The sequence below is a fragment of the Pholis gunnellus genome, assembly GCF_910591455.1.
Source record: "Pholis gunnellus genome assembly, chromosome: 22".
Taxonomy (NCBI): domain Eukaryota; kingdom Metazoa; phylum Chordata; class Actinopteri; order Perciformes; family Pholidae; genus Pholis; species Pholis gunnellus.
This window is the reverse complement of record NC_136549.1, coordinates 15603530-15619460: the sequence shown is the minus strand read 5'-3', so window position 1 is coordinate 15619460 and position 15931 is coordinate 15603530. Positions and strand designations below refer to the sequence as shown.

General features: G+C 43.0%; 1 protein-coding gene across 1 annotated transcript; it reads right to left on the bottom strand.

The window, feature by feature from the left end:
• Positions 1 to 405: 405 nt before the first annotated feature.
• On the bottom strand, positions 406 to 15026 carry tbc1d30 (TBC1 domain family, member 30). Its single transcript, XM_079183408.1, has 15 exons — positions 14445 to 15026; positions 12442 to 12606; positions 8001 to 8062; positions 7733 to 7798; positions 7457 to 7582; positions 6456 to 6641; positions 6279 to 6348; positions 6063 to 6161; positions 5745 to 5913; positions 5406 to 5511; positions 5222 to 5328; positions 4877 to 5016; positions 3764 to 3982; positions 2926 to 3012; positions 406 to 2224 (listed from the first exon to the last, which is right to left on the bottom strand). The coding sequence occupies exons 1-15, from the start codon at positions 14899 to 14901 to the stop codon at positions 987 to 989; spliced, it is 3297 nt and encodes a 1098-aa protein (XP_079039534.1). The 5' UTR covers positions 14902 to 15026; the 3' UTR covers positions 406 to 986.
• Positions 15027 to 15931: the final 905 nt, after the last annotated feature.

The window sequence follows — 15931 nt, the reverse complement described above, 5'->3', positions numbered from 1 at the left end:
CCTACAGTTACGCGTTTTATGCATAATAATAATAAAGATAATGATTATTATAGTTTTGCAGAGCCTTACACTTTAATTAAAATAACATTTAAAGATAAAAAGTGACATCACCTGATGGGTTTTCATCATGTTTTTGAGAATTATCTTATTATTATTATAATAAAGTGTTACAATTTGGAAGACACAAGGAGTTTAGTTATTTTTGTTATTGAAAGTACTTATTTAGACGTCAGCCATGATGCCGTTACTCAGAGAAGAAAGAAAGAAGAAGTGCTTCAGGACATCAAACATCTTCAGATTGGGAGGGTTTTGGGGACGAACACAGTTTTTATTATTCTTCATTTACAGAAATTCTTCGGTATCTCTTGTTTCTTAATACTTGGCATTGAAACAACTGGATGGCTATTGTGTTATCTTAAAGGAAAAAAAAAAAAAAGGTGCTTCATCATGTTGCCACATAAATGAGTCCAGAAGGAAGCAGGTCTCTTCATGGTTCAGTCCGGGGAGAAGTATTTTCTAAAGGTTCAAAAAACAACTATTGAAGAGACGCCGACGTCCAACACAAATGCAATGTAACTTCTTAACGTCAGTAAAACATTGTTCACATCTGATGTCATATCTTTTATTGTTAGCATGTATCCATTATAGTCGCTGTAAAGGGCTTAGAGTCCTATGTTCCTTAGCTGTACAGTAACAATGCGGTTTAAACAATAAACAAAACGGGAGGTTTCACACTTAAGAGTCAACTAGTCTGTGATGGCTTGAGATTTTCAGGAGGACCCTTTTATCAAGTGAACCACAATCTTCACATGTCAACATCAATGCACACTGAACTTTACGTTTCTACAACTTTCAATCTACTTCAAATAAGACGTGGGTTATTTTCTTGATGCGCGGGAGGCAACACGGTGTAGTTATAGAATGATTTTCTTCATATCACGTAACGACTGTGTGTTTCTAGCTTCAATTCGGGAGCGCAGAGGTCTTCACCGGCTGCCGGTGGCGCCCGCTGCACTGCTCCGGTTGAGGTTGCGGCTGAGCTGAGGGAAGTGTACTGTGGGTGTTCTGGACGTCGGACCGTAGAGGCCGAGATTTCTGGCTGCCGCCGATCTCCTGGGCTGCTTCACGCTAGGGAACGGGGAAAAGGCCGGCTGTTTGGGAGAGACGGTGGACGACAAGGCCGGGGTCGACGGGGAGGAGGACAAATGGGACCTGGACGAGGAGGCGATAGAGGAAAGCGAGGGGGTGGAGGGGGAGGACGTTTTGTAAAAGGTGGAGGACGCGTGAGGAGTGAGAGAGGAGAAGTCGTGAGCTGAAGGGGAGGACGTGAGGCAGGATGTGGAGTTGGGCGTCGGGGTGGAGGGAGGTGTTGGAGAGGACGAGCCGGACGGGCCGAGAGAAGCCAGCCTAGGGACCGGAGACGGGGACGGACTCAGGGTGGAGGGAGTGGAGTTCAAGGAGTGGGGAGGTGGAGGTAAAGCGATGGAGGGAAAGTGTCTGTCAGACGTGGTGCTTCTTTCTGAACCTGAGGAATCAGACTCTTTGTGTCTGTTTGAGGACGGCGGAGGAGGGAGAAGGAGAGGGACTTGGGATGCTGGTTTAGACTCCGGTTGTGTATCTGGGTTGTTGGGGGAGGTCAGATTTGACGCGTCCTCTAGATCCAGAGCGTCCAGCTGCACCACCACCTCTGCAACTTCTGTTGTCTCATCTGCCACCTGTGGAGCCTCTTCACTCACCGACCCGTCAACAGAGCAAACAGGAGATGGAGACACCAAGGAGTCACTCCCTTCTTTCTGCTCCTCATCATCCCTCTCCTCTTCATCCTCAAATCTTCCTGATCCTCCTTCCTCTTCCTCCCCCTCACCATCATCATCATCCCCTTCCCTTTCCTCTGAACCTCCAAAGCCCAGCTGTGCTCGGGCCCTGGCTATATTCCGTCGATGAACCCGGACATGAGCTCGCCACGGCGACCCGGCGCCTCCTCCCAAGCTCCCTGGAGATCCAGTGCTGTTGGAGAGCAGCGAGCCACAGCGCTGCCTGGCCGGGGAGCCCTGACTCTGGGACAGGGACGCAGGTCTGGACCCCGGTAGTGTGGATGTGCTAGTGGATGTGGGTTTGGAGCCCCGGGGATCTGCGAGTGGCCTCCGACCCAGAAGGAGGTGGTTGATTACGGAGCTTGAAGGGTTGAGTTGGGAGGGCAAGACACGGGTGGCGGGACATTTGTCTAAAAGGTGAGGGGACAGAAAAACAGAAAACAGTCGTTTCATGATCACTGAATTTCATATTAGAGTGTGTGCACAGATGTTTAAATCTGAACGGGGAAAAAAACATTAAATCTCGCCTGTTATACAATGTTCAAAAGTCATATGTTGGCATGAGAGGAGAGGAGCAACAAATAGAAGGAAGTAGAGGTTGTAAATTAAATGTTAGTGATAGAAATTCACCCAGAAACTGCAGCATACAGCTGAAAACAAATGAATCATTTGCAAAAATCAAGTATAATTGGAGACACCTGTCACTTATGAAGACATCCTCAGCATTTTGTTAAATGGAATATTATCTATTAAAGCTAATAACTAGCTTTACGAGCACACAGTGTTTTGACATTATTATGTCATGTAATCATATTAATATACCGTAACATGTGAACACAACTGTAAGTTTCTGGCATTAAAATTGAAGTTATAAAAGAATTGATTCATGCATCTGATGGACTTGTTTTCTGTAAAGTAGTGACAGGTGTCTCCAAATAAATATATCTAGAATATACCAGCTGCAAATAGAACAAAGCCATCACCAGTTGTCCAGCTGCTATCCTCCTTATACCATTCAATTACTTTTTAATTCAAGAATGAATCATTAAAGACCCTCATCAGCCCCAGAACACCCAGTTTTCAGAGGACCCTTGTGGTCCGACAGCAGTACCGTCGGTGTGCTGGTCGGTACTGTCGCTGTGTTTGTTGCGATGCTCCTGGAGAACCCTTGGATTAGTGGCCACTTCAGGTCCAGGTCCTACGAGTCACACATCATCGTCAGAAACATAGAACTTGCTGCTGCGTGCATGTGATCCTGTCCGTCTACACAGAGAGCCTCGTCAGTGTCTGCTTTGTTTTAGCAAAGACTTAAACTAAAGCTTATTTTGTTCTGAAATAAGAAATGTGTAATAATGAGCAATAAATCACTTTACCACCTGCAAAGAAGAAATGTAGTTAATATATTGATGCATCATTTATATATGTGGTGAAACGTTATTAGAGTTACTACGAGGAACTTTAATGTTGATTCTGGCGGTCCCTGTGGACGAGGGTGGTAGTGTTTCTTAACACCAGAGTCCCTTTAGAAAAGCTCTCATTTTACTGCAGCAGGGTCTGACAGTCTGAGTCTCTTAGTCCTGGTTCTGGTTCTCCCGTGGCTCCCTTCCCTTTAGCGGGTCCAGCAATACGTCCTGGGTCTCCAGCAGCGTGGTGTCGGTGTTGGCTTCCAGAGAGAAGAAGCTCTGCTCCTGGAGGAGGAGGAGATGCTGCTGCCGGGAGCTGAGCTCTCCTCCTCCCTCCGGAGCTCCGACTGCAGGTGAAGCCAGATCTGGGTCTGTCCACGGATCAGGACTAGACTGAGACTGGTTCAGTTCCTCATAGTAACTTTAAAATGTAAAATGAAAAGCCGCCCCACTGTGAGAGCTGTTCTCTACTGATATTAATGCTAAAACAGAAAGAAGAAACGTCAGTTAAAGTGAAGTTATGATTGTTGTGACTCTTCTTCCCACCTGTGCGTATGTAGAGTTGCATGGCCTGTTGCTGCTGCCTCCTTTTGATGCGCGTATATTGCTTCTTCAGGGCGTAGATGTCGGTGCTCATCCTCTCCATCATCATGCTGTTGATTGCAGCTTGATGTTCCGCCTTGGCACCTCCTCCACCTCCTCCTCCTCCAGCTCCCACCGCTCCTGGACTCAGCTCTGCGATGTTCCCCTGCTCTCCTCGCTGGTCTGGAGGAAGAGAGATAGAAGAAACACTGCTGTCATGTTCTTTATCCCAACATTAAACTCTTCATTCATTTATTTTACTTGATTTATTTCATGACCGGGATTTTGGCTTTCAGAGAATCAAAGATTAGAGTCAAGGGCTTTGGTTGAAAAGTGGAAGGAAACATTCCAGGAAAATACACAAATCAGACTAAATCCAATGCTCTTTTTAGGTCCTTTAAGCTCCTTTTCTTACTTATTTGTTCTCCCAGTTTCTCTTTCATTCCCTTTAATCAAGCTGTGACACTAAACTAAACTATAAAAAAGCCTCTTGATGCTATCTAACCTTTGAAGACGAGGTAAATCTGCTCTTTGTTGGGATCCGTTTGACATTTACTTCACTGAATTTCTGTTCGTTTTCTCTTTAGCTCGACTGGAAAAGGGCAGAAGTTATTTCTTTCATCACCTTTTACGGCAGCTTTTCCTCCTTTTGTGTTGCAAAGACCAAATCCAACCCAGCTGGTTTAGTTTGGTTACTGTGGTGATGATTTATTAATAATCAAATGCTACACTTAGCTCTTAAGAATGAGCCATGTTTCCACTTTAAACCAGGTCAAAACAGTTGTACTAAGCTCTACTTTTGAGGTTAAATTAAACACTTATTTCTGTCTGAAGTCGTTTCTAAATCTCTCTGGAGATTGACGAGTACTGCTTCAGATCTTAACCAATGGTTTTTAACTAAATCCCTCCAGCTGTTTGACTTTTTTTTCCTTCTTTGGAAGAGGAGGAAGTGTGGATTTGTCTGGAGGAAACGAATCGAGGGCAGAAAATGGAGGATTTGGGGCCGTTTGTTAGTTTGTCTTGAGCCACTTGGCTGCCATTGAAATCCTGTGCAGCACTTCATGTGGTCGCACTGACCTTTGAGATGTTTGTGGTACCTCTGCAGCTCCGGGGCCAGCAGGCCACCCAGGGGACCCAGGCAGCCGAGCGCCGTCACCACAGAGTCCTCATCGTCCATGTCGGCATCTTCGTCGCTCTCCCAGCTGCCCAGAACGCCACTAGAACAAGATAACAACATCATCACCACCACCACTATAACATGTGAGCATACACATGTAAACTAAGGGGAAAAACTATACGATACTAAAACTATCTGCCACTAGCTGTCAGAAGCTCCACAGGGTACGTTTAACGGCAGTAAGCTGCTGAAATCAAATAAATATTCTGTGTTTCTTTATCAAGATTTCTAAGAAGAGTACAAACCTTCCACTGGATTTGACTGAGGTAGGGAACGGAGTGATGTTGTAGGTGTACTTCTCTCTCAGCTCAGCCAGTTGAGGGAAGGGAAACACTGCCATGGCGTAAACCTCCTGCAATGTGAGGTTAACGGTGAATATATTACACTAGAGTGGTTTAACAGGCGTGAGCGGTTTAGTTCATCCGGTACCTGCATGAGTTCAGGAGGATCGATGAGGTTGTGCTCCAGCATCTCCTGAGTGAGACAACCCATCGTGCTGTAGAAGTCGTCCGCTGTGTGACAGTACTCGATCCTCCTGGACGGAGACGAGGAAGACGAGCAGCGTTTTAGAAGATGGGAGGATCAAGAGCATTCATAAGGTCCGGAGTTAACGGTTCTGAGTTCTAAGTGGATATTTTGAGTGTCTCAAGGTTCAATTTTCTAAATGTTTGAGCATGAAAATGAAAAGCTGATTAACCACACATTTGGATACACAAATGTTAATCCCCCACAGAAGTCAAATCCCATTCTGTGTAATGGTCCACTCACTCTCCCAGTCTCTCCCAGATGGCGATGGCGACCCGAAACAGCACCTCTGAACCCTCGAAGAACACCGAGTCCCAGATCTTCAGCACGGTGGGCGCCGGCAGGCAGGTGGCGAACATGGTGAGGAACCACTGCATGGTGAACACGTTGGTCAACGGAGGCTCGTAGCTGCCTGAGAGAACACAGACGTGTGTTATTTGGGGTATTAGTTGAGTTCTTTTTTTCCAGTATAATTGAACAGTTAAAGCAGCATCGGGCAGCTCTGCTCTCTGATATTTGCAACCAGGTAGCATTCCTGTAAACACAAACACAGGTTCGTACCTCCGGCCTCTTTGTTGGCAGCTTTCTGAAGGTGGTGGAGATGCTGGGACAGTCTGGGCAGCTTCAGACGCAGCAGGTCTCTGAACACCGCCATGTCCACTGAGAGGAGGAGACAGATTCAAACAGGAAGTATATGAGATTAAACGTATCTCAAAACTGCAGGTACTGGGGACGTTTCATTACGTCAATTCAGTTTAGTTTAGTCTTTGTGTTTACCTGACAATGCTCGCAGGTTGTTGGCAAAATAACTCTCAGGCAGCACTTTGTCAATCAGATAGATCATCACCTGAATATAGGAGAGGAAAAAGTTGAATAGTTATTGAAAAGGTCAGTCACATTCTACTAATCTGCATTCATTTTCTCTAAGCTGATACTGTTGCTGTATGTTTGTACCTTGAGTGCATCGCTCTCATGTCCCTCTGTAACTTCCAGGATGAGCGCAGCCAGTACGTTGAATCCCTGGCAGTAGCCCACACTTTTATTCCAGCGGGCGTAGGCCAGCAGCACCCTCTTCAGCACCACCCTGTCCTGCTCCCCCTCCTGGCCACAGTAAGAACTGCAGCCCGTCCTGTGCAGGTCCTGGACATCAGAAGGGTAAGATACAAACTTTATTAATCCTGAAGGAAATTATTCTACCAGAATTCAACAGAAGAACAGCAAAAAAACTAGAATAAACATATGAACAATAAAATAACAATTATATCAGTGTTCAGTATGGCTTATTGTATTATAAATCTGTGCATGTACTGGATAGATTAAAGGATAAAGAATGATCGTTTCTTGCATTTAGGAGAGAGACGGTGAAGAGAAGTAGATAATCAGACTTTTCCCTGTTGATGGAAAACTCTGTTGTACCTCTGAGTCACTGAGAAACAGAAAAGAGCTTCAGTGTTTCCATGATGCAGTCACCTCATTCTCTGACGCACAGTCAGAAGTAAACATCCCCTACCGGACACTACTCTTCCTCTCATTAGTAGGATGTGCTTACACACACACACACACACACACACACACACACACACTCAGTAGGCAAACATAAATGACAGCTTCTGAATCAGTCACACAAATCTCACCGTCTTCATTAGTGAACAGAGATTGTTGTTCAGTCGTCAAATGTGCAGATGAAGACAGAGATTCGGGTGAGAGTACAGATTCCTACATGTGGACCCATCTATAAAGAATAGTGTGTTTATAATGAATGACATCATTTCTGTGGAAAGATGGTAGTTGGTTTTACTGCTAAACTTCAGAAAGATTCTGCGTCGATTGACGGCCTAATTGATGTTCCAGAGGTTTTTTTTCATGCTGCCATGAATATTATTCTTCATGAAAACATTGGTACTTTCTCAAAGTTATTAAACTGTAAACATATTCAATATCATGTATCTGCTTACCTTGACTATTTGGATGCCGAGGGAGTCATCGTCCGGGTTGCTGCGCTCGTTGAAGGCGAAGCGGAGTGTCTTGTCCCAGTCGATGGAGATACTGTGGAGGTACTGGTCTGCTAGCGTTAGCCAAACCTGCACAAAGACAACAGACACAGATCCACCAGGAACCACATTAATACTAAAATAATATCAATAGCTGAACCAAACCAAGAGGGAAGAAACGGATCAGACAGACAGACAGACAGAGAGAGAGATGTTTAACATTTAGTTTACGTGACCTACCCTCTTCCTCCATTCCTTCGGTATCCCAGTCGAGAGTCTAGCCACTGCTTTAAGGGCGTCGTACCACTGTGGGGAAGAAACACCATTTTATTCACATTTTTAATTAACCAGCACACACGTCTGCACTGCAATATATATATATATATATATATATATATATATATATATCTTTAAGAGGAGAAGTCTGCATCATCACGTTCATCCACACAACATTAGACCAACAGCTAAAAGCAGTGAAGAAACAAATTAAAGCACGTTTACTTCTCACCTGCTGGAATCCATTCTTCCCCAGCGATGGTTCGATGGTGAACTTCAGCCTCGTGTCAACTCCTACAAACAAACAAGAGACACCCGGTCAGACTGGTCTGGAACCAGATCTGGGTGACTACAATTGAACCAGTCAACGTCTCAAAGTTTGTGTGCAGGAAGAGGAAATATTTCTTATTTATGAGCTATATTTTACATGTAAACATCCTTTAAGGAGATCAAATACAAAAGAATTAAATCTATGACTCAAAGTTAATTAAACTGTCTCAAACCTAAATACAATAGCATTAATCTTTATAATTTAAATCTAATTCCTCCTTTTGTTAAAGATGCTAAACATATTTTTTTACATCCTGCAGACTCGTGCACGTGTAAAATGTCGGTAAACTGACATCTGGCAACGAAACAAGAATCCAAACACCGGAAGCTCTGAGTGTTACAGAAATATATGTCCAACCTTTTGTTTTAAACGCTATTATGAGACAAAACGAGGAGATTTAAGGCCGTCGTGTTAAATTATTGGATGTTTGAACAGAGTCTGGAGCTCTGAGACGCGTCAACTGAGAGTCGCTGTCCACTTCCGCGTGGTGCTGAAATCCTCGTTTCAATCTCCGCCAAATCTCTTTGCACGAACACACACAGACACACACTTCTTCTTCAGAGAGATATTTAACACAGCAGGATAAACCCTGCAAACGGAAATGAAACTTTGATCTGAAGTTAAGAGGGGAAGGTCCTGACATGTTGCGGCTCTGAGCCAACAGCGGCCATTTCTCTCTCTCTTCACCTCTCTCCTCTGGACGATCGATCCGTCTCTCAAACGGAAGCCGATCGCACCACAAGTACCAACAATATAGTTTACACTGCAATAGAAACCCCTCACAAGAAGACATGTGTTTTTAACCTGCTCGGTCCTCCTCTGTCGTTATTTCCTGCGCCATTCTGTGCGAACGTCGCTTTTATTCCGCGGAGCTTTGGGAGAGGATTAACACGGAAAACCCTCCTACTCCTCTGTCACAGATTACACACAACGTGTACTCAGCCGAGGTTAGACACATTAGTGAGGTCCAGAGGCTGCAGTCCGGCATGATAGGTGAGAGTTTAATCTCTCCAGAGGAGAAGTTAATTGAAATAAAACCAGGAGGAAGGAAGGAGGCAGGAAAGGTGAGGAAGAATGAGGTGATAGAAGGAATGGATGAGAGGGAAAGGGTCTAATTAATTAATCTAACCTTCAGTCTTTGGGTAGAAACAAGAGAAAACAACGTTATAAACTATTAAAAAAATGTGTTAGTCTATATACATATATATATGCACATTAAGTTGATTTTATCACGAATAAACAAGATTCAAGCTGTTGTCAGGCTGTTGTCAAGCCGATAACCAGAAGAATACCTGTGAAATGGATGGATTGTTGCTGTGTTGTTGGTGTTTTAAGCACCTTAAATATCACAAAGCATTAAATATGCAACTTGCCCTCCATTCCCAGGGTCCTTGTCTTTATTTATTTATGGATTTCACTTATTCAAAAAGCTCTATCGGGCACTTTGCATGAGTTTGCATCAAAACAAGAAAAGGTGAGCAGCCCAACACAACTTTTAAAACAGTAAACAATATAAAATCATGTCTGATGTGTCTACACAAGACATCTATTTATTTAAATAGCATGTCAGAAGATGTATAAAGACATCTGGGCGTTTCTGCTGGCTTCATATCAGGTGTTCATCCACAAAGAAGAGCAGTAACGAGTGAAAACCGATACCTCACTCGTTTGGTCGGTGTGATGCATTAAAGTATGAAACCAAACCTCACTTCATGCTCTCATGATCTGATTTAGAGCTCATTTCTTAAATCAATGAGCTCATCAGACGGCTTAGCTGTAACACAGTGATATCTTCATTCTCAGGTATTGTTTAAACCCCACAATGCAGTGCTTTCCCCCAGAGACCCATCCTCTGTGAGCGTCACCTGGCTCTAAGGTGCAGAGCAGCCGCGGCGCGCTCCTGGAGATCCCGTTCCGTTTCTTCAGGACGTTGCTGATGATGTTACCGACCCCTCCCGAGCCCTGCTGCCGCTGCTTCGCGCCCGCCCTCGGCCTCCTGCCGGCGGCGGTGAGCCGCTCCTGTCTCATCGGGAATCGAGCCGTTCGACCCGATCGATCATCGTCTTCTTCTCCCGCGTTAATAATCCCCCTTCACGCCTCCCTTGCCGATACGCATCTCCCCCGGTAAACGCAGCTGTTCAATGAAACCGATTCCAATCTCTTCCGGTGATCGCGTGTGTGTGCTTCCTCTTTTTAAAAAATCAAATCAGCGGAGCAGCAAACGTGCAGGAAGCCTCGCGCAAGCGACTCAAAAACATCTACATAAAATATGAGTTCTAGAAAAATGCCACAAATAGCAGGAGGAAGACATCCGGTTTCATGCAGCCTGTGCTCGGTATACAGTGCTGCTGAGGATGCACACCTCCTCATCCTCCTCCGGGTGTTTTTTGCGTCACCAGGAGGAGGTGCAAGGATGGAGAGGCACGTGGGGAGGAGATAAGAGAGGGATGAGGTAATGGTGGAGGAGAGAGGGGAGGAGAAAAGAGAGCAGGGGTGTTTCTTTGTTTTCTGAAGCCACAAAGTGGTCGGCCAGCTTTTACTTTTGTTTGGGTAAAAAGCTATTTGAAAATTGAAACTTGGGCTGTGGGAACTTGTGAGTTATCTTATCAAATCAGCAAACTAAAACTCACCCTCCAAGATTTAGGAAACACTGATTCTGCAGAGTCACCACACACACACACACACACACACACACACACACACACACACACACACACACACACACACACACACACACACACACACACACACACACACACACACACACACACACACACACACACACACACACACACACAGCAATAAAAGAAATGAGGTTATGATTCAGTCTCAGGTGCAGTAAGTGCTTCCTGAAGACATCGAGTCTCTTAACGACTCAGGATCAATACCAACAAACAGCCTCCATGATGAGGTTACGTAATCATCATTATACTTTATATTCTCTACAGATGTTACAGCTGTTTCACTGCTCTGATAACTAAATATATATATATTTATACTGTGATAATAGCAGAACTCTTAACAAGCACACTTACTTACCTTCATCAGTAACTATTTAATAAATAGGAGGAAGAGGAGGAGGAAGAAGTGGAGGAGGAGGAGCAGAAGGAGTTAAATAGTGTGAAATACAGAGACTTGTTGATGTATAATTCCTTCAATAGATATAATGTCAATAATAGATATTATTTAATGACCATTTCAAGAAAACAAACATACTGATAGTAAAAGCACTGACTTGTGTTTCATATAATTGTTAAAACTCTAATAGGGAATATTCTTCATATAAACATGACATGAATCAAACAAGTACTTTGTATTAAAGGGTTAGTTAGGATGTATTGAAGTGGGGCTTCATGAGGTACTTGTACACAGTTTGGAGGAGTAGACATGAGTACCAGCGTGGGAGCAAAGCAAAGTATTGCTGTGGATATAAACCTATTCTAGACACACAAATCAATACAGTATACATGCTATATTTACAATATCTTCACCACTTTACTTTGCCGTCAGACAACCCTTTCAATGAGGAACTGAAGCTTGTTATATATATATATATATATATATATATATATATATATATATATATGATATATTGTCACAGCCTGGCCATGATCCTACATGTAAATGCCTCATCACATTAAAACTTCATTATTATTTTATACTCTACCGCCTTGTGGACCGTCATGCTGCTTGTTAATAGAAGAAGAAAACACACATTAGACCTAAATTCCTTTAATTATGTTTAACTTTGTTGAGTCGTTGCTCTTTTTTTCTTCGTATCTGGGAAGAGCGCAATAACAATCAACCACAAAAACTTAAACGCTACAAGCATCTGTAAAGAGAATAATTATGTAGACTTAGCCTTATTGTTATTCTCCCATATTCTAACTAAATTCCCAACTTGTAAAGTCAGGATATTTAATCTCAAAGATCACTCATAGAATGAGGCTCAATCCATAATCTCTCTCCTGGAAAAAACACCTTTGTAAACTGTTTCCTCTCTGATATAACCGGTGAATTTAAACTATTTTACAGGCCGGGAGATGGAGATATGAAAATGAACATATGATTCCTGCGTAGTCACGTGCTTTGACTCTACTGTATGTCACTCCATTATGTCATTATGTAAATGTGAGGACTATTTTCATACAACATATGATACGACAGCTTGGACTACGCCGTGTACAAACCTGTAGATCTATAGTATCTTGCAAATGCATTCACCCTCGAAGTTAAAGCCTTTTAAATGTTCATAAACCTCTTTTCCAAATCAATTTCACTCACACAGACGCGTGCTGTGATACCGTCTACCGGTGTTTTTAGGACTAAAATGTGTTCTTACGTCGTTTCTGCGAGACAGCCTGAAGGCAGGCCGTGATGACGTCGTAGTTCTTCTGCAGTTTGTGGCACAGTCGGTCCCGTCTCCTCAGCTGGCGAAGCAGCTTGGTCGACTGAAGGCCCGATCGATATTTCACCTCCTGGATGATCGAGTGCAGCTCCTCCGGGGCTAAGAAAAGAAAAGACACACAAACACATAAGTATAAATGATGACATGAATGTCTGACACACGTTGGACATCTTAAAACTGTCATAAAAAGCTCATTTGTGGGCTCACAGGATTGTTTTCTTGCAGTGAACACATGGAACCAACATGGAACCAACCAGCCAACTTTCCTCTGTTTTCCACATAATCACAGCTCAGTACTTATTAAGGTCTGTCTAGATAAGATGTCTTCTAAATAAAGCTACTTAATATAGTTTGAAATAACATGTGATGTCTGCACTCCACTATTAGATCAGAATATAATTTTTCCAGGCTGCAGGCAAAGATGAAATAAGAGAAACCAGAACACCGCCCCACATAAACACACACACACACACACAAGACTAAATGCAAGAAAATCAGATTGTCAGGTGAAGGTGACACAGATCTGTGGGACAGAGTTAATCAGTAGGGTCCCTTTGGTCCTCCATCAAGTGAAAATACCAAATATCTGCTCATTATAACTTCCCAAAAAGTTAATATTTGCTGCTTTTCTTCATTTAACATTATATCTTTGAAGATAAATGAGAAGATGAACATTGAACAGACCAAAACGTAGTAAATTAATAAATATCAAGACAGTGTGCAGGAGTTATATTCAAGTTGTTCTTCCCTCCGACTCACCGATCACATTTTCAGGTTAACAGATACTTTTTCAACATTATTACATAATAAATACCTACAAAACACTGTTGAAAAAATAAAAATATTCACGGTTTATTATTTCAATTAGATATAACCTATGTGCTATTACTTAATATAGAAAAATAAATACTTTGCATGGATCAATTACTGAAGAAAAAAGTTATAGTTGCATTTTTACATCAATTTTGACGATCTTTTCGTCTACATTACCACCTTCCTTGGAGGTTGCCCTTTCATATAACAATGCCCAGGAGATGGCAGGGTCTGCCTCAAGCACCAAGAACTTCCAACATCCCACAGCAGACAAAGCCCCCACATTTAATCCCTGACTAAACACATTAGACGTATGTTTTAGCTGCTCTGTTTCCTCTTCCTGAGTGGCAGCCCTCTGCAGTGTTTAACTTGACCGGCCCTCACGTGTGTGTGTGTGTGTGGAGGGCAAACACTGAGCTCACATCCCTGGCTGTGTTTACTGTAGGACTCCACAATGGCAGCGTGGCATGCCTTTCAAGACTCCGAGACAACACCGTACAGCACACATCGAGTGAGTAGTAAACGAGCTGTCAACACACCTCACCGGCCTCTGTGTCGGAGTGTGTTTGTGGATGTGAAGCTGTGCATGCTGGGAGGATTCCTGTGGACAGGGTGTCCAGAAACCAGGAAGTTTGGCTTCTCACACACAATCAAAACATTCTGACACCATTACACATCTCCTAGTACTGTACTAGGAGATGTGTAATGGTTTCTGAATGATGAAGACAATTAGATATAAAACAGGACATGGGCTCTACAGGATGCAAACTACAGGATTTTTAGGAATTCTTTTACCTCAACAAGCTGAAGAAATAGTGCATATGGCAGCTGTAAATAGTAAAAAGGACCCACTAGGTTTGGGTAAAGCTCCACCCCTGATCAACCCTAAAAAAGATGGGTAAACATATGAAATGAAGAGTTACAAATAATCCATGCAAAAATGTAGTTGACCAGTGTGTTAACAGAGTTTGGGTGTTTACTCATTGGAGGATCTAGATGTGCATGTTGTACAGATTGCATTGTATGCGATTTAACCTAATATGAATACAATTATTTTAAAAGACTCAAACAGGACATGTCGACGCCCCTGAACACAAACACCCTGGCCCGCCCACACCTCTCACCTTTCTGGCCCAGGTAGTTCACCTGATGCCTCCTGGTGTGCTTCTCCTGGAGCTCCTGGAGGAAGCTGGACCCGGAGTTACTGCGGCCCAGAAAGGCATCGGATCCGGACGCCTCGGTGGAGCTGTCCCAGCTGTCCAGATTCCTCCGGCCGCCTCCACTGTACGTCTCGTAAAGCTCAACCAACAGACAGTCCACGATGGAGGAGGACGTCAGAGATTTGACTCCATCTCCTTGGGACTCGGAGTCACTGTCGCCGGCCGTGCTGGTCCAGTGAGAGGCAGGCGGAGCTCCGTGCTCGGTGGCGGGGCTCGTCCACTGGTGAAAGCCGGAGAAATCATCCTGGGGGGAGGCGGCAGAGTTGACAAAAACGCCGCTCTCTTCCTCGGAGTACACGCCAGCGTCGCATATGTCAACTTCCAAAAGTTCGCTCCCGTTTAATTTCACCTCAGACGCCATTTTTTTTTAACGGTTAATTAACTAGTTGTCATGTTTCCAGAAAACACAGCAGAAGTTGGAAAGTTTTCCTTTGAGGTGTCTCGAGGAGGATAGAGTTCCTGGAGCACTCCATTCCTCACCTCAGAAAAGGTAGAGACCCGTTTGACAGCATTTAGTTTCCTTCCTGAACGTTCCGGACTCGAGTTCCCTGCCACCCCCCCTCCGAGATTAAACAATGGGCCAGCCCACTGGCTACATTTCTCAACGGCTGCCAAACTTTCTTCAGGTCGCGCGACAGGTGCTTGTCGCTCGACCAATCACGGAGGAGACAAAAGTTTATCGACCAATCAGCTTCCTTGTACGTGTACAATAGCAACTTTTAACACAATTTAATGTAGAAAACAACGGAAAATAACATAAATATGACGATAAACTCGCACGTTTAGGCAAACAGCAGATTGTATATACATTTACACTTTCTCTTGTTCATGTTTTTCTGCTCTAATCTCCAATTAAATGTGTTATTTTAGTATTAGTGGTTGTTTGACACGTTGTAAAAAAAGTCATTTTTGTTCTAAAATTATGGTATTGTAGAAATCATACTAATATTAATAGTTTAATCTTACTATATGACTTTCAAAACCCCAAAATGCAAGTATGACACAATAAAAGTGCAGTATTCAAAAGTAAACAGTGTGTTTGATGTATTATGTTAATGGATGAAGTGTGGCTCAAAATAGAGGTGTGTGTGTATGTGTATATATATATATTTATATATATGTATGTACATACATATGTATATATTTATATTTTTCTCTGATTTCTCGGTCTTGCTGAAAATATTTTGTTTTATAGCACAAATAAAGTGGTGAAATGTAACTATGTACTTTTATTTAAGTACTTTACAATTTTCACATAATTGTCTACTCTACTACATTTTTTTATTTGACAGCTTCAGTTACTTTGCTAAATTAATTATATTAATACAACATATACATCAACAAATAAATCATTACATATTATTGTAGGTTGTATAAAATATTTAACTTCA

What these genes read in the sequence shown, in the direction of transcription:
- tbc1d30 (XM_079183408.1), bottom strand. Translation starts at nt 14,901, where the DNA reads ATGGCGTCTGAGGTGAAATTAAACGGGAGCGAACTTTTGGAAGTTGAC. An exon ending in TCAGTCAAATCCAGTGGAAG is followed by an intron (nt 5,017 to 5,221) that starts GTTTGTACTCTT and finishes ATCTTGTTCTAG; the next exon opens with TGGCGTTCTGGGCAGCTGGG. An exon ending in GTACCACAAACATCTCAAAG is followed by an intron (nt 3,983 to 4,876) that starts GTCAGTGCGACC and finishes CTCTTCCTCCAG; the next exon opens with ACCAGCGAGGAGAGCAGGGG.